Source organism: Tribolium madens, unplaced genomic scaffold (genome assembly GCF_015345945.1).
Source record: "Tribolium madens isolate multiple individuals breed KSU strain unplaced genomic scaffold, Tmad_KSU_1.1 Scaffold_97;HRSCAF=244;Tcas5.2_LG3a, whole genome shotgun sequence".
Lineage (NCBI taxonomy): Eukaryota > Metazoa > Arthropoda > Insecta > Coleoptera > Tenebrionidae > Tribolium > Tribolium madens.
Genome location: NW_025401069.1, coordinates 13,353,631 through 13,378,363, shown reverse-complemented (window position 1 = coordinate 13,378,363; position 24,733 = coordinate 13,353,631). Strand labels below are relative to the sequence as shown.

Below are 24,733 nucleotides of genomic sequence, written 5' to 3'. Positions count from 1 at the left end.
AATGCAAAAATGGTTAACACTGCCATTATCTGGCTACGTTTTTAGACCAAATCAAATTAAATCCGCTGGCTTATTTCCTGTTTACAATGACACAAAATGTACATTTTACTATGTGTCATTGTCAATAGAAATTATTCCAGTTTATGSTTTTATCCCTAGCAACATTAATTAAAATCTTTAATTGGCACAGTTGCATAATTTACTTGAAAACAAGCTTTTTTTTGTACTCTGTAATGATGTGTTTCTGGGAAGAGGATGCAATTTTACTGACACTATCTTGGACATACTGTATTCTCGTTAGATTTTAAAAATTTAACAAATTAAGACAAAAGTTCCGCATCTGGGATTAAGTTTCCCTTGATATTATATGCAGATTGTGGCTGGCACATGAAACCTCGGCATGGATTCCAGGTGTTGTTACTAAATATTTTATACCTTGTGTTGAAATCAAAATAATTTCATCAAAAAAAAAATCAATTTTGGTGGATGCGCCGGGTCACAAAATCACCCAGAAATAGCTTTTACGATTGAAAATTAATTAGCTTAATAAACCTGTAATAAACTATTAAATTTTTGTTTGGTAAATTAAACTTTGAAAAAAATGTCCTAAAAGTCGCGTTTTTCAGTTTAAAAAATTAACTAGTGCAGTTAGTAGTGCAAAATGTCGAATACTAATAATCTACATGTTCCTCTCCAGAAACTACTGAAGCCACAAAAAAGACAAGAAAGAAACAATATTGATAAACACGCACAAATAAAATTTTTACTTCAAGGCTGAAAAGTAAAATTTTTGTGACGTTTGCAAATAAAATATTTAGGAAAAAGGAGTCTTCAAACAAAAGTAGCAAAAAAACAAACACAGAAAGATTGTAAAGTAGAAAAAAGCAAAACAAACTAAAAGAAAATAAAATAAAAAACAATTAAAAAAGCAAAACATGTTGGTGACATAAAAAAGAGGTGTACGTAAAAAAATTAAATACATTTCAAACAAATAGAAAAAAATATTTAACAAAACGAAAAATAAGAAACAATAAAATACATAAGTAAAAAAAGAAAAAACAAAGAATACATAAAACAAATGTTAAACGGTAAATGTTGGATTAAAACCATTATCACTGAAAAAACCTAATTGTTGCCAACAATTGTTGGGAGAGAAATATTCAATTACAATAAACAGTAATTATGTCCGAATATCGGTAATTCAACACCAAGGTTAATTACCGTTAAATGTTATTTCAAATGAATACGTTTTAATTAAAACACGCCTAGCGCAATTAGAAAATGAAGAGACTGTCTGATGCAAACTGCTGAATCATCCAAGTAATATTTTACTCAGCTTTTATAAAAACCAATTTGACAAAACAACAATTTCAAACTCGCAGAAATAAATTATTCATCTAAAGTCATTACAAATTCAGTTTTACTTTATCTGATTATTTCTCGAGAGTGAGCATTATAATTTTATTATTGACTTTATTTAAATTTTAATTGAAACCTTAAACCCTCATGGGCAATTTGTTGCAATTTGTTTAGTAAAAGTTTGATATAATTTTGGCGTCCTAATCACCCCTTTAAGCACATGGGACGGCTCATCTAGTGATGTACCCATAAAGATAATACATAATAAATGTCGAAATCCCAGAGAGTAATTTTGATAATTTATGTTTCCATATGCTGTGATTACAGGATTACGGATATGTTTAATTTTTGCTCTGTTTCCCAACATGGCCACTAATGCTTCCAGACATAACTTTATAAAACCATTACTAATGGTAATCCCCTTAACTCGATTCCAAACATTGTATTTATTATGCAAACTTCTCAAGAAAAATTAATCTAGACGATGTGTAATGTTTAAATTTGCAATTTAATTAACCTTGCAGCTTCATTAAGAATGAAATTCGGGAGAAATTTTTGATTTATTTGCTTAAGCCGAGGTTTACCTCTACATTTCCTTCGGCTAAATTGCCAGATGCTACACGAAAGGGATGTTACAAGGTTTAAATGGACGTTGCTGTGAATCAAATTTACTACACACATAACATGTTGACTTTATATTATTATCGTGTAAGATTGTGTCGACAAGAGAGAGAGCAGGGAGTTTCCACAGCATTTCCACGAGCTAAATTCTTAATCAAATTCCTCAGAAAGCTTAATTTTTTTAAGATTTCTCACATTCAGTTTAAATATTTTAAATTTTGTTCAACAATTTTAAGATCAAAATCACAATCCTTATAGCAATATGTCGATTCCCAACCTTTTGACAGAAAAACAGATATTTTATGGTTATGAATAAAATAGTATACAACCCCTTATGTAAGACAGTAAAAAATGTATTCCATTATCATTGTACAAAATAATAACATATACTATTTTGTTCGCAAACGTATTCAGATCGAGGAAATATTTATTAATTTAACTAGTGCAGTTAGTAGTGAAAAATATCTACAATGTACCACTCCAGACAGAAACAACATTGGTAAATGTCATGGTAAAAGTAAAATCGCTTAGGCGCAAAAACAGATTTTTTTCTATATAGCATTTAGTCATAAAATATTTTATACCTTGTGTTACTCTACAAAATCGACTAAATATTGGAAATAAAATAATTTCAATTAAAAGTTCACTGTAACAAAATGACCAGAAATAGCTTTTACGATTGGAAATTAATTAGTTTAATGGACCTGTAATAATTAAATTTTTGTTTAGTAAATTAAGCTAAATTATCTTTTAAAGTTAAAAAAAAAATGTCCTAAAATACGACTTATAAAACTTTCAGTTTAAAAAATTTAACTAGTGCAGTTAGTAGTGCAAAATGTTGAATGCTGATAAGCCACGAAAAAGACGAGAAAGACACAATATTCATAAATATCAATAATGACATGGTAAAAGTAAAAATTTTGACTTCAAGGCTGAAAAGTAAAACTTTTGTGACGTTAGCAAATAAAATAAATAAGAAGAAGAAAAAGTCTTCAAACAAAAAAAAAGCAAAAAAACAAACAGAAAGATTACAAAGCAGAAAAAAGTAAAAACAAACAAAAAGAAGGTAAGAAACAATTGAACAATCAAAACAATTTGGTGACATATACATATACAACATATACAACAAATAGTAAAAATTAATTAAGATAAGGTTTTTAACACAGAGCCAAAAGAAATAAAAACGAAAAATAAGAAACAATAAAATATAAAAGTAAAAATTAATTGTAAATCAAGAAAAACAAAAAATACATTCAACAAATGTAACATTGGTAAATGTCATTTTTGTGATTTCACACGAAACAATAAAAAAGCAAGAGTAATTTTTTTTAAATCTTGGCTGTATTTGTGGTTGAGGAAACTTCTCTCGTTATAAACATTTTAAAGTTGTTAAAGCATAAAATCGGCTAAAATATCTCAAAGCAAAGATCTTCAATAGCGTAAAGTTTTGACGGCTTAGTAATCTCGTCTTTCTTCATTATTTTGTTCTTTACAATAAAGCATAAAAATTGATTTACTTTGAGAAGCGGTTTGTTTGTTGAAAACTTGTCCTGACTCTTTTTTTAATTTTTCTTCCAAACTATTTGACAAGTTCTGAAAACAAATTAAAATTTATTTCGCGTAAAAGTAATTAAACCACGTAATTGTTTCCATAATTATAAAAATAATTGATTGAAAAATGGTCGTGCTTTTAATTTCATAATTTCCTTGTGAAATTTCATTAAGCCGTTGCATTAAAAGCTTGTTTTCGCTTGCCTTTAATTAATTTCATTACGAGCTGATTTCGTTTTTGTAGGAATGTTCGGTTTTCCTGTTTGAGAAACGCTGCGCCGAAAAGCTCCACAAGCCGAAACGCAAGGAAACAGTGACCGAAATCCTTCGAAGTTCCGTCAGACAATTGGAAAGATTTCGACATCCGAAAATTCTGCACGTTCTTCACCCAATTGAAGAATGTGCAGACACATTGGCATTTGCCTCCGAACCGGTGTTTGCAAGTTTGGCTAATATATTGGCGCACCAGGAAGGAAGTGCCAATCATGGGGGAATTACCGCCACAGGGGCTTCCCAGCAACCCGCCGTGAGGCCCACACATGCCAGAGAGTATAACTTTTTGGACATCGAGTATAAATACGGAATATTGCAGGTAATCATTGGTGTAACGATTTTGCGTCATCCACTACACAACTGACGGGAAATCAATTTTTAAAAGATTCTCGTTGGAAATGCTCTATTTCAATGAAATTATTTTATAAACGGTGGTCAAATCCTGTTTTTGTGGAAATTATGGAGGGCACGCGGCATAGCCGCGAGCCCCACTATGAAATTCACGGCTTAGCTTAGCACCCCCACCTCCAATTAAACGAGAAAAATTCAATCTCACCTAATTTCGTTTGAAATCGAATCGCAACTCAGCTTTATTTATTTTTCCCTCAACAGTGTAATAAAGAATTGATTAAGTTAGAATCGCATCTCGCCGCAATAAAGCAACGTTGAATTTTTAAATCTTTTCCAATCAATAAAGCAGTGCAACAAGTGCTTAATGATGTACTCACCCCGTAAACCCATTCCGTTGCCCAAATATTTGATCAGGTCGCCTTCCTTGATTGCACAGGAAACAAAAAGAAACAATATTAGCATTGGTGTTCACGGAATTTTACTTGTTTGTGTTTGATTTTAATAAAAGTAGCATAAAATTTTCACTGTGTTTGAAATAGCAGCAGGTTTGCTTTGTTCTCATCAATTGTGAATAATTTTGAACCTGTTGAGCCGAAATCCGATAAAATTTTTACGATATGGGTTATTAAAGTTGTTTCACCCATAAAGTTTGAATAGACCCAGTGGTAGAGATGTAACTATAGAAACCGCACGTTTCTATTGACTAAACTTTACCAAGTCAAATCAACAATAAAATAATATATTATCATGTACTTGAAATTGCTTGTATTGAAACACACCGAAATTTAATTTCATTTTAAGGACTTAATTGCTGCTTCAATGGTCACAAGAATCACCCAAGTTCTAGACCACACATTTATGTCGTTCGTGCTTCCTTAAAACTTAACGAAAAACGTGAGCTTTTGTGAAAATGAAGCCATAAAAGGACTAAAACGGGAACGTTACTTTTACATAAAAGTAAAGTGTGAAAGTCTCTTAAATAATAAATTTGTAAAAACACCTGAACTTTTCATTAATATAAAAATCAATTATTTAGTGCAACTAAATCCCGGAAAATAAAAAAAACTTCCGGTATCATTAATAAAGTTTTAAATATTGATTAAAATATGCTCACTGGTGCGATAATTATACACCATAAAAATCAATTTATCGTAAATTTAAGTCATTTAACTCAATTGTGATAACTTGCACTCAAAAAATGTAATGAAGAACTTGTTTAGTACATAATTAAATTTGCAAAAACAGCGATTTTGCATCACAGTTTTCATCAAATTACACTGTAACTAGCGTTTTTATCAACTTGACCTTTGCACCACTAAAAACGTATTTCAAAAAATCGGATTTAAACCTACTAATTTCATTTAAAATGTAAAACGAGATAAAAAGGTTTGATTTTAAAATTAGTAAGTTTTCGGTCATGCGAGAATGAAATTAAAAAATTGCTAATTAAAAGCGCACAGGATTTGATCTGATTTTTGTCAGTTAGAGAAAAAATTAAAAATTAAATTCGAAACAAAAGTGGTGCAGGCGCACCACTGAAATATGTTAATTAGTTGTTAATTAAAACAAGTATCACATGTTTTCGGCTTAAAGCCAGAAAGTGTGCGTATTTTCACAAAAATATGCACAATATGCTCTAATATATGCCAAATATGCATCGATATGCTAAATTTTTAACAATAAAAAATCAAAGTTGGGACAAATTTTTATCCTCGAATACACTAAACTTTGTATTTTCGTCATCTGAATTGCACATGATAAATGAAAGAATAAATAAATTGGTTTGGCGTGAGACAAGCCATTTTAATAACCTAATAATTAACCCTTTTTAAGAAATCTGTACTTTTCAGATCACATTACGTTTTTTGCTTAAAGTATTTATTTTTTGAAAAAAACTAATTGATGAATTATAACGTTCTATAGAAATGTGATGTTTTAAAAATAAAATTTTTATTATTTTGTTTTTGAGTTCTACAAACATATCTATTTTTTAAATGGCAACCCACCAAAAAAACATTTTTCTCATAAAAGTCATGATCTAAAGGATTACAACTATCTACTTTATATTAAATTATTTTTTTTTACAAATGTATATCGCAATTTAGACAACAAAAATCGAATAACTCAAAAACAAAACAAAATTTTGTTCTTAAAAAAATATTTTTTTTTATATTACTTTAATTTATATTAATTATTATTTTTTGGAAACAAATGATTAAAAAAAAACCGCCTAGTTCAATACTTTATATTCACCCAGTATAAAACGAATTTAAAAAGGAAACACTAATTTTTTGAGTTTGGCTTACGAATTACCTAAAATATTTTGTAATCGGATCATTTTTCTTAAACTGTTCAATTTTTAACTTGAACTGAAATTTTTAATCGGAAATTAGTGATTTGAAAAAAATATGCAATATTTCAAGCAAGTTGACAAAATATGCAAAATATGCATTTTTTATTTAGCTTATTTGAATCAAAAAACATTAGATATGCATCGAAAACTTACAATTTTGTCGATATACCTCTTAATGACAAATATGCATTTTGCATATAATCCGAGCCTTATTAATAATAATTAAAATGGTTTCTAAACTGAAGCTAAGGCCCCACATTTCGCAAGTTTAACAATTAAAAGAGTTTAATAAAGTAAAAAACTGCCTCTTTGATGTTGCGATAATGTCACTGACGTCAAGCACTCTTTGAAAGAAAACTCGTCGTTAATAATCTAAATTTGCAGATGTTGCAATTAGAATCACAATTTAAAGCAAGATAATTAACGCTGTAACTCGTCCACAAGTTGTGTATTCAATGTGAAAAATAAACGCCAGTTTCAGAGTGCCTCTGGCTAAATATAAATCATCGTTTTATCGAATTTAAGCTGTGATTTAATAAGATTACAGCAGGCGTATTGTCACCTAATAATAAACCATTGTTCGTATGATCAACCTGATCTGATTAACGAATCCACGCGGTCCAAATTCAAATGTTAATTAACTGTTCATTTCAGATAACAGAAGCTTTATCGTTTCTGCATTACTCGGGGCATGTGTTGCATCGAAATGTGTGTCCGGCGAGTATTCTAGTGACGAAAAAAGGCACATGGAAGTTGGCAGGACTGGAATTCACAGGTGAGAAAATTGTTATTTAATTAGAAGAGGAAAAATCGAAGCAACAATCCCTAATGAGTTAGTTTGAAATTCCAAACTCGACAACTTGGCACTGATTTACCTACAAATATCTTAAGAAGTTGAAACGTGACTTGTAATTATGTTTAAACTTAATTAAATTATTTTAACAACTTTCGATCTGCCCGAATTTTATAAGGCTTGCTATTTCGCGTGCTAAAAGTGAATTTTATGCGTTTCATTGTGCGTTTACAAGTCAATTATTACGGAAATAAATCATATTATCGACGCGAATGAACAATTAAGGTTTGTTATACGATGACGGAACATAATAAATTCAACGCCCACTCAAGATTACGAGGAGCGTGAAAGCGGCCAAAGCAACGACTAAAATTAGAAACGAATTAATTTTGACAAAACTTTAGGCTAATTGTACTTTTCACAATCGTTTTCAGTTGAAACAGTTATTCAATCGTCAAGTGTTGAAAAAATTAAATAATAATAATAAAAAATATAACAAATATTAGTCATTATTTAAGATTAGAAAAAGTATAGTATTAAACTCGCCTTCGGCTCGTATCGTAAACTTCATGGAAATAGCCAACTTTCTGACTCCTTCAATAATATACCATTTTTATAATAAATTTCTAATCAATAACTTTGAGAAATCAAGGTTAGCAACAAAAGGGCATTAAAAATTCAAAAAATTAAAAATATTTAAATAAAAAAATATTTATAATTGAAGCAAAATTGGTGGAGGCGCCGGGAAAATTAGAAAATAAATTCTAAACCTTCATTTTAATAAAATGGACATGCTTTAATTTTCAAAAAAAAAACAAAAATTAATAGTTTTTTATGTGTCAAGTCACCAAAGTCTCATTTGGTCAAAATTTGTGCAAAACTATTTCTGAAGATTAGATTATTATTAATAAATGAGAGTTTACTCCAATGTTGTCAGATTTTTGTTTTTTTGACAATATTTAAATCAAAATAGACCAGTTTAGTAAGTAATAATTTATATTTGGAACAAAATTGGTGGATGCGCCGGGAAAATAAAAAATTAAATTCTAAACCTTCATTTCAACAAAATGAATATTTGCTTTAATTTGCAAAAAAACAAGAAATAATAGTTTTTCATGTATCAAGTCACTAAAGTCTCATTTTTCGTTACAATAGTGTGTTTAGTTACCGAGGCGAAAGCCGAGGCATGTAATACAAAACTAACAAAAATGACTTTAGTGCCGAGATTATTTTTGAAGGTTGGATTATTATTAACAATTGACAGTTTACTCCAACGTTGTCAGATTTCTCGTTGTAGTATAATGAGCTACTTTAGAGCCAATTTAAAGCTCTTTAATGGCAATTTTATGTAACTTTCGTAACAACTTTTGAAAATATTGAAATTAAAATACACTAGTTTAAAAGTAAAATTTATATTTGGACAAAATTGGTGGAGGCGCCGGGAAAATTAGAAAACCCAAAACGGATACATGCTTAAATTTGCAATTAAACAAGAATTAGTAGGTTTTTTTTGTATCAAATCACTAAAGTCTCTTTTTTCGTTACAAAACTGTCTAGTTACCGAGGCGACAGCCGAGGCAAATAACACAAGAGTATCAAAAATGATTTTAGTGCCGAGATGAATATTAATTTTCTTCCAAAATCGCAAATTTGGACAAAATTTGTGCAAAATTATTTTTGAGGTATTAACAATTGACAGTTTACTTCAACGTTGTCAGATTTCTCTAGTTTAGTGCCGATTTTAAGCTCTTTAATGAGAATTCTCGGCCACTTTAATGACGATTGTTGACAAGATTTAAATCAAAAGTTTATGGACGAAATTATTAATTATTTTTGAAGCAAAATTGGTGGAGGCGCCGGATAAATCAAATAATAAATTCCAACGTTTGTTAAGACCGCTGTATTTCACTTAAAAATAGTTCATTGTAAATGAAAATCAACAAATTATAAAACAGAAAACGTGACTTTTGGATACATTTTCAGTGTTTTAAAAACCGTATTTCCCGGCTCACTTTTGGCGTTTTAAGTCCATTATTTCACATTTTTAAGAAAAGAATGCAAATTATGCTTGTCGTCTCGAGCTTTGACATTTCCATTCTCGACTGGAATTTTCCTAAAAGTAGCAAATCTTCCGTTCCTTCACCGTCTGGCTCCAACTTTTATGTCCCATATCCAAACTGAGTGCATCCCTTGTGAAACCTAAGTCGGTCCCATTTCCCTCCCCCCTCCCATCGATCATGCAATGCAATTGGGCGCGTTCACGTGTAAGTGTCGCAAGTTGCCCTCCAATGAACCGTCATAAAACAAAAGTTCAATATGGCATCGTCGGTAATTTGTCTGCAGAGGTAAATGGGAATCTTCCGGCCAGTTGCTATTGATTTTGTACGGCGCAACACGCGCACAAGAGGCAGGTCAGCCGGTTTCCATTTACCCGATATTAAAAATCCTCCTTAATGAGATTGACATTTTCGAAGGATAATTATGTTTGGTAAAAATAGCAACGCCGGATTCGTGTGGGATGCGACGAGACGGATGCTTCAAACCCACTACTCCCAGGATTAAGTTGCGCTCTTGATGATTTTTTTTTGGTTTCAGAAAGGGTAAATGACGTCGACGGCGTTGAACCGGTTCCTTGCCAGCCTTGGACCTCAAGACTCTCCAAAATGGCACAACCGAACTTGGACTATACGGGTAAGCTCTCTTTCTCCATACAAGTTTTACCCAATAAAAACAATAGTAGTTTATTATATTTTTATAAAAAAAATAAATAAAAAATTTAAAATGTCCAATTTGTTGTGGATTTCTTAATTTTATATTAATTGTCATCTATATTCGTCGTGAAATAAGAGGCAACCAGAACGACGAAAACTTTCTCTCTCAAATAACACTAAAAACACTATTTTTTCTTGAAAAACTCAAAATTTAAAAAATTACTTTCTTCCTCTTAAAAGTCAAATTATTTTTCACAATCAAATCCTCAAATTTCGAATAATTTTATTAAGAAAAAGCGACAACGTGACATTTTAGATAAAAATTATTAAAAAAAATTAAACACGTTTTTGATTGTTTATTTTTTAATTTTAACGGTTAGAAATGAGGGGAGATATCTATTATTCCACCTTTAAATGTTAGACATGTTTTAATTTTATTTAAAAAATAACACTTTTTTGGTATCTTTGTCATAAAAATGACAAAATAATTCGGGTTTTGATTAATTTATCTATTTCTTCTTTGAAATGACACTTTTTTAAATGAAAAAACCCTCTTTCTAGCAAAAGTAATATTTTTCCTTATTTTTTAAATTGTTTGTTTTTAAATCAGTTAACGGAGTTTTTTTGGTTAATATCTTTGTCAAAAAATAATAATAATAATAGATTTCAAAAAAGCCAAAAATAACACAATTTTTAGATAAATTTGAGGAAATTTTGCAAAATAATTTCGTTTCTGACTGAAAATGCCCAAAAAAATTAAAACTAGTCTCATTTTCAATCTAATTGAGTGATTTTAGAGCCTAGATACTCAAAAGGTACTTAAATTCCTAAAAAGAGCAACAATAACACTATTTTTCGCTTAATTTAATGATGATTTGGTTTATTTTTGACAAAATTTTTCAAGTTTTTTTGAAAAAAAATACAAATTACACACTCGTTATCGATTTAATCTGTCCGATTAAGTAAAATCTTACAAATGAACAAGAGTTTCTTGCAAAAATTGTGTCGTTTTTAACTTTTTTTACGTGTACAATACAACGTTTTCTTTTATAGGTACATTCATAAGAAAAATTAAATAAAAAAACAGAAATAACCAATTTAGTTGTTGATTTCGTAATTTGATATTAATTGTCATGTAAATTCGTCGTGTATTAAAAAGCAACCAAAACGATAAAAGTGTTTCTCTCTCAAATAACACTCAAAACACAATTTTTTTTCGGAAAATTCAAAATTAAAAAAAATCTTTCTTCCTCTTAAAAGTCAAAATATTTTTTGACGGACAAATCCTCAAATTTCAAATAACATGAATATAGTATATATAATAGCAAAAACGTAACATTTTAAATAAGTTGAATTTTAAAGATAAAAATTATTTAAAAAAATTAAACAAAATTTTTCTATTTTTAATTTTAATGGTTAGAAAAAAGAAGAAGAAGAAAAGTCTTTGTAGCAATACACATTGGATACGTAAAGAGATTTTTTCCCCCTTTCTTTTTGTTTGCCTTATTTTTTAATTGTTTGTTTTAAATCTGTTATTGATATCGCGGGTTATTTGGTTAATATCTTTGTCAAAAATAATTATAATTTTCAAAAAAGCCAAATATAACACAATTTTTGGTTAAATTTTGTGATTTTTCGGCTTAATTTTGAGTAAAGTTTGCAAAATAATTTTGTTTCTGACTCAAAAACGTACTAAAATGCCAAAAAAAAAAATTAAAACTAGTATCATTTTTAATCTAATTTAGTGATTTTAAGGCCTAGATGCTCAAAAAGCACTTACATTCTCAAAAAGGGCAACAATAAACAATATTTTTCACTTAATTTAATGATGTTTCGGTTTATTTTTGACGAAATTTTTTGAGTCATCTAGAATATTTTTTTTAGATTCTATCAAAACCTTGTAAAATTATATTTCCTACGTTTTTAAACCCAGTGTCCAATTTAGTTGCTGATTTCTTAATTTGATATTAATTGTCTTGAAATAAAAAGCAACCAAAACAATGAAAATTCGACAACAAACAACTTATATAGATAAGAATTTTGCGAAAAAAACAGTTTTTTGATATACTAATTTTTTCACCAATAAGATAAAAAATCAAATAAATAATACACTACCCGTATCTAAAGAGTAAAAAACAACATTATTAATACCTATAAGAGAAAAAAAATACGAATTGAATTGAATTTTCGCCATAAATGAGCATTCTACTCGGCATCCGTTTGGTAAATTGATAAGAAACCTCCTGTCGGATGTGCCTGTCAAGTGTCTTCTATAGCCTCGATAACGTTACACGTATAATATTCATTAAAGATAAATTGTTGTTGACGCCAAACTGCTCTTGTTCAAGTGATCATCTCATACTCGTGTTAACTAAATAATGAGCTTGAGGTGGCCGACCGATTAATTCTGGTTATTCGGATCAAAATCGGTGCAAAAGAAGGGATTTAGGGATTAGTTTGAGAGGGATAAAAAACCAGGTTTGTTGTAATCGAAGAAATTAAAAAGCTTCGAAACCACCGCGACTGAATAAACATCAACTCTCTAGATCAAAGCTTCACGCACCAGTTGATTTAAATACTGAAGAAAATATTAAAATTTCAAAACATCATGTTGACAAGTTATTTTCGCAAATGTAACTAATTGATGTAAAATCAATTGAAGGGTTAGTTGTTGATTCAGCGTCCTTTTACTGGTTTAGTGCTAATGTAAGGAATTTGCTTCAAAGTTCAAGTTTGAGAATGTTTATGCACATATTATACACCACAACAATTTTATTTATAAAGATATCAAATACTTGTCCGAATATTTGAGCTTGATGAAATTTTTTTCTCTCAATTAATTCTCGTGAGTGTTAAATTCTAAAGTAAAACGATTAAATTACATGCACTTCGTTAAACGCCTCTACTTTTGCGTCAAAAACTCATTAGATTCTTTGTTTGTTTTACATCAAAGCGCTCAATATCCTTTGAAGCTGATCTATTGTTGAATTTGTCCATGTTACAATATTTCAGCGACAGTTCTTTCTTTAGTTTAACAAAGCGTAATTAGCTTTCGATACACTTGGAGTAAAAGAATGTTGAAATAGAGTCATGTTATTTTTAACTGAAATGTTTTTTTTTTGTTATTTCAGCACCTGAAACACAGACGCAGTCAATTTGTAGTATACTCAGCGATATGTTTTCACTAGGAATGGTAATATGTGCAATATTTAATCATGGCAGACCACTTATTCAAGCTGGAAATTCTAGTTCAGCGTATCTTAAGCAACTAGAGCTGGTGAGTCACTTGTTTAAATTAAATTTTTCTTTTCGCAATTTACAGCTTTCGCAACGAAGACGCAGAAAATTAGTTTTCTTTCGACAAACAAACACTTTTTATCTGCAAAAGTGACAATTTTTATGACTAAACGTCACCATGGAGTAAAAACTCTATTTTTACGCCTTAGCATTTTTATTTTTACCAATGTTGTTTCTTTTGCTGCTTCAACAGATTCTGGTGAAATACATTGTAGATCATCAGCATTCAACATTTACTTCTAACTGCACTAGTTAAATTAAAAAACACTTTCGCCACCTGAACTATCACTTTTACTCCTAGTAACATAATATACATAAATATAATATACTAAATATTTCAAAATTGATAGAAAATAAACACAATTTCGATCTAATTTGGCAATTTTGTACCTTATTTAGGCAATTTTTTGCAATTATTTTATTTTTCACTGAAAAAATCCGCAAAATCGATAAAAATAACCAAACATTTCAGAACAATCAAGTCTGCAATTTTTTGCTTTGTTTTGATAACATTTTTCACATTTTATAGCTTTTTTCAGTGAAAAATTTAATATTCATAAAAACAGGCAAAAATAATGTATTTCCAGATCTAATTTTGCAATTTTCCACTCTGAAGTTTTTTAGCGTTTTTTTTTTTTTTTGGTAAAAAACGCTCTAAAATGGTTATAACAAGAAAAACGACACGTTTTTACAACTAATTTTGAAATTTTCTTTTTTATTTAGGCAAAGTTGTTTGAATTTTCTGAATTTATTGTTGTAAAACTATCCCAAATTTAGAGAGAACAACGCATTTTTCACTTAATTTTCCGACTTTAAAAACTTTTAAATTCAGTTAATTTTTTTGGTATAAAAGGTTTTAAATTAAAAATTAATACAATTTACCCTAATTTTGTAATTTTCTAGTCGGTTTCGGTAAGATTTTCGCTAAAAATCTCTGTCACATTTATTGAAAATTAACACATTTTTTATATAATTTTGCAATTTTCTACTTTATTTTAGATTTTTTTGTATTTATTAAGAGTTTCTCGCTAAAAAAGTGCTAAATTCACAAAATAAGACAAAAACAACACTTTAGAACAATAATTTTGTATTTTTTAGCTTTAATAAAATTTTCCAAATTTCGTAACTTTTAAAGATTTCAGCTATATTCTCGTTAAAAACCCCCTAAATTCATAAAAACAGGCAAAAACAACACATTTTCAGATCTCCTATTTTCAAGTTTTTCGATAAAAAAGCGTTAAATCCATGAAATGAAAAAAAATAGCATTTCACAAATTTGCAATTTTGTGACTTCAATTTAATTTAAATTTCAGTTGTTTTCTTGGTAAAAAAAAGCTTTAAATTTATTAAAACAGACAAAAATAATTAAAACACATTTTCAGATCTAATCTTGTAATTTTTTACGCTGTTTCAGTAAGATTTCTTTAAATCTGTGCTTTGTTCAGTAAAAAAATTTCTAAATTCATAGAAAACAAACACATTTTGACATAATTTTCCAATTTTCTATCTTATTTAGGAAAAATGCGCTAAATAATTTTTACGCTTAAGCGTTTTTACTTTTACCAATGTTGTTTGCTGCTTGAACAATTTCTGGTGACGTACATTGAAGATCAACATTTTGCACTACTAACTGCACTAGTTAAAAACATAATATTCTAAATTTTTACCATTTGCTCTTGCTTTGCTAGACTCATATTTCCACAATTTGAAAAATTCTTAGAAAATAAGAACACAAATAATTTATTTTTCCTTTTGAAGAGAAAAATAAAACAAAACTGAATTTAAAAAGCTTACACCCAATTCGATATCTAGCTCTGCGCACAAGCTTTAAGCTGCACCGAGCTTTTCAATAGATGTAACTCTAAAAATCGCTGCCAACCTCAATGAAATAATAAAATGAAGTTAATCAACAAGACCGACTTGTGGATTTCCGTGTGTTTAAAGTTCCATCCCTGGCGGCAAAAAGCTTTTACAGCTTTATTACGGCCTCCCGATGGTAATCGGAAAATGGAATTGTAAAACTCCCTCGAGGTAGCCGAAGATTATGTTTGTCTGATCATGAAATATATATTTTTTCTTTCACTACGTGTTAAAAATCGTAATCTCAATTCGTACCAATAAAATAAATTTTGTTCAAGTTGGAAGATCAAGTACACAATATTATGCCTAGAATCCCGTTACCGCTTCAAGAGGCTACAGTCAGGCTATTAAGCAAAGACACTAGACAACGACCCACGGCGCAGCTTCTCACATTAATTAAATATTTCAGGTAAGCTTCCATTTATTGAGCCCAAGCTTCAATCACATTTATTTTGTGTTCCTTTAAGCACGGAAAGTGACAAATAGCGAGGATTAGATACTTTCCAACAAGTTGTACACTATTTCGCACAACCTTTTACGTTATTTTCATAACACACACGTGCGGTTAGGAGAATAATCAATTCATTGACATTTCGAAGCTAATTTTGCAATTTCCTGCCCTGTTTTGATAAAAATTTCTCAAATGTTGTGAGTTTTTCGTTAAAAAACGCTGTGAAATTTTTGAAAATTAACACATTTTTGTGGTATATTGCAATTTTCTACCTTGTTTTAGAAAGTTTCCAAATTTTGTAACATTCTTCGATTTCACCTCCATTTCAGTTATATTCTCGGTAAAAAACGCTTTAAATTCATAAAAACAAGCAAAAATAACACATTTCCTGTTTTCAAGTTTTTACATGAAAAAGCGGTAAATCCACGAAATGAGGAAAAAATTGCATTTTAGAATTTTGCAATTTTTTGACTTGTATGATAAAAGTTTCGAAATTTTGCGACTTTCATCAATTTAACTTAAATTTCAGTCATTTCCTTGCTAAAAAAATAATAAAAACACATTTTCAAATCTAATTTTATTATTTTCTACGCTGTTTGGGTAAGATTTCTTTAATTCTGTGGTTTATTTAGTAAAAAAATCCAAAATTCATGACCCCGCAACCCCATGACAATAAAACACCGTTATTTTCAATGAAACAATTGAATGGTTCTCTTAAAGAAACTGACACTTACTAAATTAAGCGTCTATTAATATTAATCACTTAATTAATTAAGCTGATTTTTTGAGTCATATTTGAAGGATGAAGAAAATAAAAGTCAAAAGCAATGCACAGGCCCTCCGCCAATCGCACAACCTCTTACGTTATTTTCATAACACACACGTGAGGTTAGGAGAATAATCGATTCGTTCGATATCGTCAAAACTCCTTTTGTTATAATAAACGAGGTTAAATTAAGTAGAAAACGCAAATATCCGCATATTGCAGCATAGTGGTTATTTTACTGCAGTTTAAATATTGCAAGCTTACTTTGAACATAATAAACTAAATTGTAACACTCGAGGAAATTATCAAAAATGACACGCTTGGGTGCATTAGTGGGACTTGTGTCCGTGCATCCACTAAATAAATTTGTAAGGTGGTCATAAAATGGATAATAAAGGAGTTAATGTAGAAACTGGGTTATAAAACGTCAAATAATTAATTTATTGCCTCCGTAAAACAACCAAATTTTACCCACCAACACTGGGATTAGATAAAGACGCCGAAATTTATTTTAAAGTAATTTTCATGTGATCAAAAATTAACTCTGAAAATTCCAATCTTAAATTTAGTTTCTCTGTGATAAATCCCGCATTAATTTACTCAAAAATAACGTAAAACTCATGTTACAGGTGCTTTAATTAAAATTAAAGCCTGGAGTAAACAACGTAATTAGCAACTAATAATTTACTTTTATTGCCCTAATTAAACTTGCTACTTTATTTCTGTAAGTTGCAAGGAAATATAATTTTAATTACAACACATTAATTATAATTTTAAAACTTCTCCAAGTTGTCAAGCCACACAAAAGTCTCATTAAAATTGTTTGATTGTTGATTTTTCGCAAGCACTCATTCATATTTCATGGCTTTTGGATGCTGGACAAAAATGAAAGCGGATCGATTCGGCCAATTATACATTTTTAAACAAGTTTTCTTTTGCTCATCGTATTTCATAGGTCAATTATTCCAATTAACTTGGAATTTCTCCAATCAATTTCACTCACAAAGCAAATTATTTGGCAGTGATCCTGCGGTGCACGCGCTTCAATTTCTCGATGTCATCAATATGAAGGACCCCACGCAAAAGGCGCATTTCTATCGCAATACTCTGAAAGAAGCTTTACCTTTCGTACCAAAGGTAAGTCAATAATGTACTTGATAAAGTTAATCCTTAACAATATTGTTCCAACGTAAACGCGCTCTGTCACGGGTAAAAAACGTCTCGCCAGATGAAGGGGCTCAACCGTAAACCCGTCGCTATTACACTAAATCCCTGTGAGTGTTTCTCGTTGAGGATTTAGACGAAACGAATAAAATAAATACTGTTTTGGAAGCTTGTAATTAAACCACGATTTCATTAATTTTGATTTATCAATTGTGACAGAAATTGTGGTATCAACATGTGTGGCCTTCGCTTCAGCAGGAAATGAGATCGCAAGAGGTTCTAGCCGCTGTGCTCCAACCAGTGCTCTATTTAATTCAAGACTCGACTATAGAAGAATACGAGTCCATTATTCTTCCGTCCTTTAGGTGAGTTCAACAGGTAAAATGGATTTTCACCTCAAAACAAAGCTGTTTACCCATTTCTACCATCCCAAAGAAAAAAACATTGAAAACCCTTCACCAATACATTTTAGGGTTTTAAAATATTAACTGAATTTATTTTAGCTCAATTTTTTAAAGACAAAGAAACTTATTCAAAAAATATGTTTATCTACAAACGTCACAAAAGTGACCACTTTTATTACTAAATATCACAATTAAAAGACATGGAGTAAAAATTCTATTTTTGCGCCTAAGCGTTTATACTTTTACCATGACTTTAGTAATATCAGTCTCCTTTCTTGTCTCTTTCACTGCTTCAGTAATTTCTGAAGAGGTACATTGTAGATCGTTAACATTCAAGATTTTGTCCTACTAACTGCACTAGTTAGTTACACTAATTTTGTAATTTTCTACTCTGTAGATTTTCGCTGAAAATCGCTGTCAAATTTATTGAAAATTACGAAATTTTTTATCTAATTTTGCAATTTTCGACCTTATTTTAGATTTTTTTGCATTTATTAAGAGTTTCTCGATAAAAAAGTGCTAAATTCTCAAAATAAGACAAAAACAGCACTTTAGAACAATAATTTTGTATTCTTTTAGCTTTAATAAAATTTTCCAAATTTCGTAACTTTTAAAGATTTCAGCTATATTCTCGTTAAAAACCCCCCTAAATTCATAAAAACAGGCAAAAATAACACATTTTCAGATCTCTTATTTTCAAGTTATTCGATAAAAAAGCGTTAAATCTATGAAATGAAAAAAAAATAGCATTTTAGAGATTTGCAATTTTGTGACTTCTTGGTTTTCTTGGTAAAAAAAAACTTTAAATTTATTAAAACAGACAAAAATAATTAAAACATTTTCAGATCTAATTTTGTAATTTTTTACGCTGTTTCAGTAAAATTTTCCAAACTTCGTAACTTTTTTAGATTTCACCTCATTTCAACTATATTCTCAGTAAAAACCCCCCTACATTCATAAAAACAAGCAAAAATAACACATTTCCAGATCTGATCTTCCTATTTTCAAGTTTTTCGATAAAAAAAGCGTTAAATCCACGAAATGAAAAATAGCATTATAGAGGTTTGCAATTTTTTGCCTTGTTTTGATAAAATTTTCGAAATTGTGTGACTTCAATTTAACTTAAATTTCAGTTGTTTTCTTGGTAAAAAAAAACTTTACATTTATTAAAACAGACAAAAACAATTAAAACACATTTTCAGATCTAATTTTCGCTGTTTCCGTAACATTAATTAAATCTGTGCTTTGTTCGGTAAAAAAATTTCTAAATTCATAGAAAATATAGACATTTTAATATAATTTTCCAATTTTCTATCTTATTTTTGAAAAATGCGCTTAAGCGTTTTTACTTTTACCATTGTTGTTTGCTGCTTGAACAATTTCTGGTGAAGTACATTGAAGATCAACAGCTTTCAACATTTTCCACTGCTAACTGCACTAGTTAAATTAAAAAACACTTTTAGCATCGCCACATAAACTTTTACTCCTAATAACATAATATACTATATTTTTACCATTTGCGCTTGCTTTGCTAGTCTCATATTTCCACAATTTGAAAAATTCTTGGAAAATAAGAACACAAATCATTTATTTTTCTTTTTGAAGAGAAAAATAAAACAAAACTAAATTTAAGTTAAAATTTAAGTTAAAATTAAATTTAGCTTACACCCAATTCGATATCTAGCTCTCCTTTCTTGTCTCTTTCGCTGCTTCATTAATTTCTGAAGAGGTACATTGTAGATCGTCAACATTCAAGATTTTGTCCTACTAACTGCACTTGTTAAATTAATAAACACTTTCAAAAATCTTATTTTCTTCGTTTACTTGGTAATTATAGTGTTGCTGTTTACTATCTAAATACCATTGCGGATAAAAAGTGAGTTTATGTTATATCACTTTAACTCCTAATAATATAATATACTATTATTATAAACTATTTGTAAGTGTCATCATTTCATTCTAAAAGTTTGAAAGTTTTTATAAAAAGTTTTAAGGTGGATTTAGCTTTGCATTAAAAACTTTTTGTATACATATATTTGTATTATTTTATAAATTCCTGGCCTGAATAAATTCGATAAGTCTACATATCCATTTTTTTAAATAATTGTGACAAACAAAGCGTGCGAAACTTCCCAACTTAATTTAAGTTTCTCTGGCTTACTTGAATAAAAAAGCGTGTCTACAGGCACGTCTCAATCAACAAAACTTTCCCGCAAAGTTAGTAGAAAAAGAAAAAGATTCTAGCTTAGACAAGAGTCGTAAACCTCCTATAGTTAATCGCATTTAAGTCAAATAATTTGAAAGAAATGCGAAAATTCGTTTTACTAAGAACTGAAATAATTTCAATCGATGTAATTCTTGCTCCTTTTAATACCCAACCCGTTGTTGGTGTTTAGGAAACGGCTCCACAGGGTCTAATTTAATTAAACCGAGATTTACTAACATGCAAATACAAACACGCTTGTTTTTATTGCGCAAAATTTCGCCACTATTTTTAAAAAGCAGTTTAATTATGAATCGAGACCGTTCTCAAAAACGTTGACACTGAATTGGATTTCTCTGTTCAATTTTTAAATTAGTTTTCGATTTTCAGGGGGGTGTTTTCAGCTCCGAAAACGGTACAAGCCACCGTCACACTTCTTGAAAATTTGCACATAATATTAGAGAAAACCCCGCGAGACGATATTCGCACTGAAGTGCTGCCAATGTTATACAATGCCTTCGAAAGCACGACGATACAAGTTCAGGTACGTATAAAAAAAACTGCTATGGTTTAAAAAACCACGATGCAAGTGAAACTTTTTTCGGATCAATACTCTGGTCAAAACGAGGAGCACTTGCACGAATGAGTAAGAATATAAATGCTACACGGTCAGCTGACGCGGGCCATGGGCGCCGCCATATTGGCCTTTCACTTTACCCCTACTATAGATGGACGAAAAATTTTGAGGCGATGAAATAAAAGTTTCACTTTAAAAAGTTGTGATACCAAAACACAGGATAGGAAATTGAAATCTTAATTTTCTGATAAAATACAGGAAATTGCATTTGTTCTCGATATTCCTAACCTGATACGTTACTTAATTAAAAATTCTGCTTGAAAAACACTGGAACCAGATAAGTTTTATTTCAATTATAATAAGAAGAAATAAATAATAAGACAATATGCGTCGTTGAATTGTTTCGCTAGTTAACTAGAAAACTGAAAAAAAACACTTTTATTATATTCAGTTTGTTGAGATAACCAGCTTAAAGCTGTTCCCTCAAGCGTTACAATTTTATAATAGTCAAGTATAAACACCAATTACAGTGCCCAAAGTTATCCCTAAATAATTATTTTATTACAATTTTAAATCAATTAAATAACACAAAATTAAATTTTGCTCATAATTGGTCCAATTATTAAGTAAATATTGTTTAAATAGAATAAATAATTTGAAATAAATTCATTTATAAATACAGGACGTTTTAATCTCAATGTCTGAAATGTCGGTAATGTAAAATTCAGTAGCGAATTAAAAACACGCACAATCGCTTTTGAACACAAATGTTCGCCTTGCACAAACATTGCTCTTTATTTCAAAGCAAACACAACAAGCTATAATCAACAGTTGACCGTTTTGTGGTGATGAGAGACAAATCCCCCATTCTCTCATATACTCATTCTGTCATTTCACTTTATATTATTTTTCAGAGTGCTGCCTTGGTGGCAGTAACAAACGTTTCAGAATATTTAGACGAAACAGCAATCAGACGTATGATACTGCCAAAAACAAAAATGATCTACGAAAAAAATCAAACCGATTTGAAAATCGTTTCGAATGTTTTGTCGTGCGTCGAGAGGACGTTGGATCGACTGGACAAAAGCCAAATCATCGACGAGGTTTTACCGCTTTTGTACGACATACGATTATCGGATCCGCAAATAACGCTAAGGGTCGTAAGTAAGTGACGAGTTTGTATCAATGGGACTTGGGTATCTATTTTAAACGGACACCTGGCCAAAAAGGGGAGTTTAATAGCCAATAGCATTAACGAAATAGACTCAAAAATATTTTTTTTTCTGTCGAATTCGAAAATGTCGTGTAGAAAGGAAATTGTAGGGGGGCTCGCGGCTTTGCCGCTCGCCCCGTCTAGAACTCACACTATCGACTTTTATAGAGGGCTAGTGGCTTTTTAGACAAAAAATAAAAGTCAAACTCGTATTTTCGTATATAAAATCCTTTAAAACTATGATATTTCGTAACTTGGTATTTTTCCCCAGACATCTACCGGTTAATGCTCAGCGACAAGAAATACGGATTATCCGTGAATTTAATGGCAACCAAAGTAATGCCTTCGTTGTTGCCCCAAACGGTAAACCCCTCCTTAAACCTGGAGCAATTTACGATCCTCCTCGAGGTGTTACAAGAAATGCTGGACCAAATTGACCGGAACCAACGCAATAAACTGAAACTCGATAATCTCTCATTGCCGAGTCCGGAGCGTCACCGGCCATTACGCCACCAATACTCCTCCGATAATATGCACGTACCCCCATTCAACATCCCCAATTTGCGAATAGAGCAACGCAAAACGTCAAGTGCCGAAGACATGGCTCGAAAAAACTCCACAGGTTGGTTATTTTCAACAAGTTTTGAAGTTTTAATTTGGGGTTTGATAGGTGGAATGTTGGGTGGTTGGTGGTTTGGAGGGTCACCTTCATCTCCCGACAGCAACTTCCTGCGGGTGGTTAACGCCTTCCCCAACAGAAGACTCTCGGATAACACACTTATGACACCGAAAATACGCATCGCGCCGTCGTGTGCCTCCTCGCCGGGAGGCACTCCAGGAGGGGGATTGCCCATCAGGAGGCATTCGAGTATTGGACCACAGGAGAGGAGAGGATCTACGGTTAATCTGTCACCACCAACGGTAGGCCCACACACCGATCGGGGAAAAACACAAAATTTGTAGCGTAAACGGTTTATTAAGCGCTTAATCTAATTTAGACGTAAATTCGGAATCGAAACGTTTACGCTATATGTCTCAAAGTTTCAATTGGTATTTTATAAGCTTCAGTAATAGTTATTTATTGCAGATTTAAAGTTTAATACAGGCGGCTGCGTAGGCAAGAGATGCACACAGTAATTCATCAATTTATACAACAAGTACATAAATTCTTCAAAAAGTAATAAACGAGAACTATTCCAAACGAAATTCTTTTTCTATTGTAAAACTACGTGCAGCAACTTGCGATTTTTAGGTCACAAAGGCGATAAAACATTTATCGATATTTTATTTATTGGAGCACTTGCACGAATGTGTAAAAATATAAATGCTACACGGTTAGCTGATGCGAGCCATGAGCGCCTTTCACTTTATCCCTACTCTGTGGTCGACTGTTATGCGACATGCGATAGATGGACGAAAAAATTTGTGGCGATGAAAAATGTTTCACTTTAAAAAGTACAAAGATGTGTAAATATTAAAATAAGAAATTGAGTAGTTGGCCATAATAACTTGATTTACATCAAATCGATGTGCACAATTCGCCCAAACACAAATAAACGTCTGATAATTTTTTGTGCCCAAAGTTATCCCTTTCAACATTCAATGTAAATTATTTTCATTGTTATTTTTACTTCCACCTAACAAGAACAGACCCAATGTTTATAAGTAAAACTTAATATTCACAAAAAAAAAAAAATCACCCCCTTGTGGTCAACCCTTAAAAATTTTCAGGTCCAACTTGGCCTAGTTTCGCCATCAACCCTTGTATTTTCCCAACTTCAATTACACTAATAGACATTTCACAAATTCATTACAACACACCGAGCGTTTAATTTTAGCCTAGATCTGGTAGTGCTTAAGCAAATTAACTAATTTCAAACTAAATTCGTCTTAATTTCAACAAAATTTTGCTTATTTTTATTTTAATTCGACTTAGAAACAAAATTAGCGTCCGATGCCTCCGGCTGAGTGGATTTGTGTATATAACAAGAAAAATTTTCCGATATTAAAAAAGCTCTCATTCTCTTTGGAAGTAGTCGAAAATCAAATTGTTGCGAGCAAAACGAGCTACAAAAGCCTTACATACTCGGTGAATTGCTGCTATATCGAACATAGAATTTTTGCTGGAATGCTCTTCAAAAGTAATATTTTCGAGGAAGCATAATGTAAACTTTAACTGCCTGTATTAAACTTCAGCAGACGCTTTGTCAGGTATTATTAAATTGATTTCCACTAGATGATAAAAGCATGTAGATTGTCGCTTCAAATAATATTAATGTTGGGCGATTTTTCAATTTTCAACATTAATAATATTATTTTCGATAACATAACACAACCATGCAATAATATTTCGACAAGTCTAATAAATAACTGTTACGGCATTTTGACGATAAATTAAAGAAAAAAAAATACATATCTGAAACGCAAACTGTAACAGTGTTGATATGTTTACAAATTTTCACATCCCGCTTACACACTGTTTAAACTGTGTGTCAATAATTGCAAAATTAGATCGGTTGAAACCACTTCCCACACTTAATTAGCACAATAAAAATTTTTAATCATATTTTCAACACTGTAACCTGCAAATACTCTTTGCAAAGGAAGCGAAAATTAAACTCGAAATGACTTGATGAAAAATATTATTTTATCGAGCTTAGATTTGTTTGACCTTTTGAGCCGGGCGTTCAAATATCAAAATATGTAAACACAACACCCGAACAAACGAACCTAAACAAATACCATGAAGAAGTGTAGACATTGTTCTAGACTTGTTTTGTGTTTTG

At 30.7% G+C, this 24,733-nt stretch overlaps 1 protein-coding gene across 1 annotated transcript in view; it reads left to right on the top strand.

The window, feature by feature from the left end:
- LOC123014890 (SCY1-like protein 2) overlaps positions 1-24,733 on the top strand; it is a 52,908-nt gene that overhangs the window by 18,756 nt on the left and 9,419 nt on the right. Inside the window, exons 3-12 of the mRNA XM_044414187.1 lie at positions 3,776-4,123; positions 7,163-7,283; positions 9,897-9,992; positions 13,144-13,289; positions 15,448-15,578; positions 17,409-17,523; positions 17,770-17,915; positions 20,548-20,701; positions 21,649-21,898; positions 22,219-22,868. Coding sequence (XP_044270122.1) covers positions 3,776-4,123; positions 7,163-7,283; positions 9,897-9,992; positions 13,144-13,289; positions 15,448-15,578; positions 17,409-17,523; positions 17,770-17,915; positions 20,548-20,701; positions 21,649-21,898; positions 22,219-22,868 — 2,157 coding nt within the window. The remainder of the gene's footprint in view (positions 1-3,775; positions 4,124-7,162; positions 7,284-9,896; positions 9,993-13,143; positions 13,290-15,447; positions 15,579-17,408; positions 17,524-17,769; positions 17,916-20,547; positions 20,702-21,648; positions 21,899-22,218; positions 22,869-24,733) is intronic.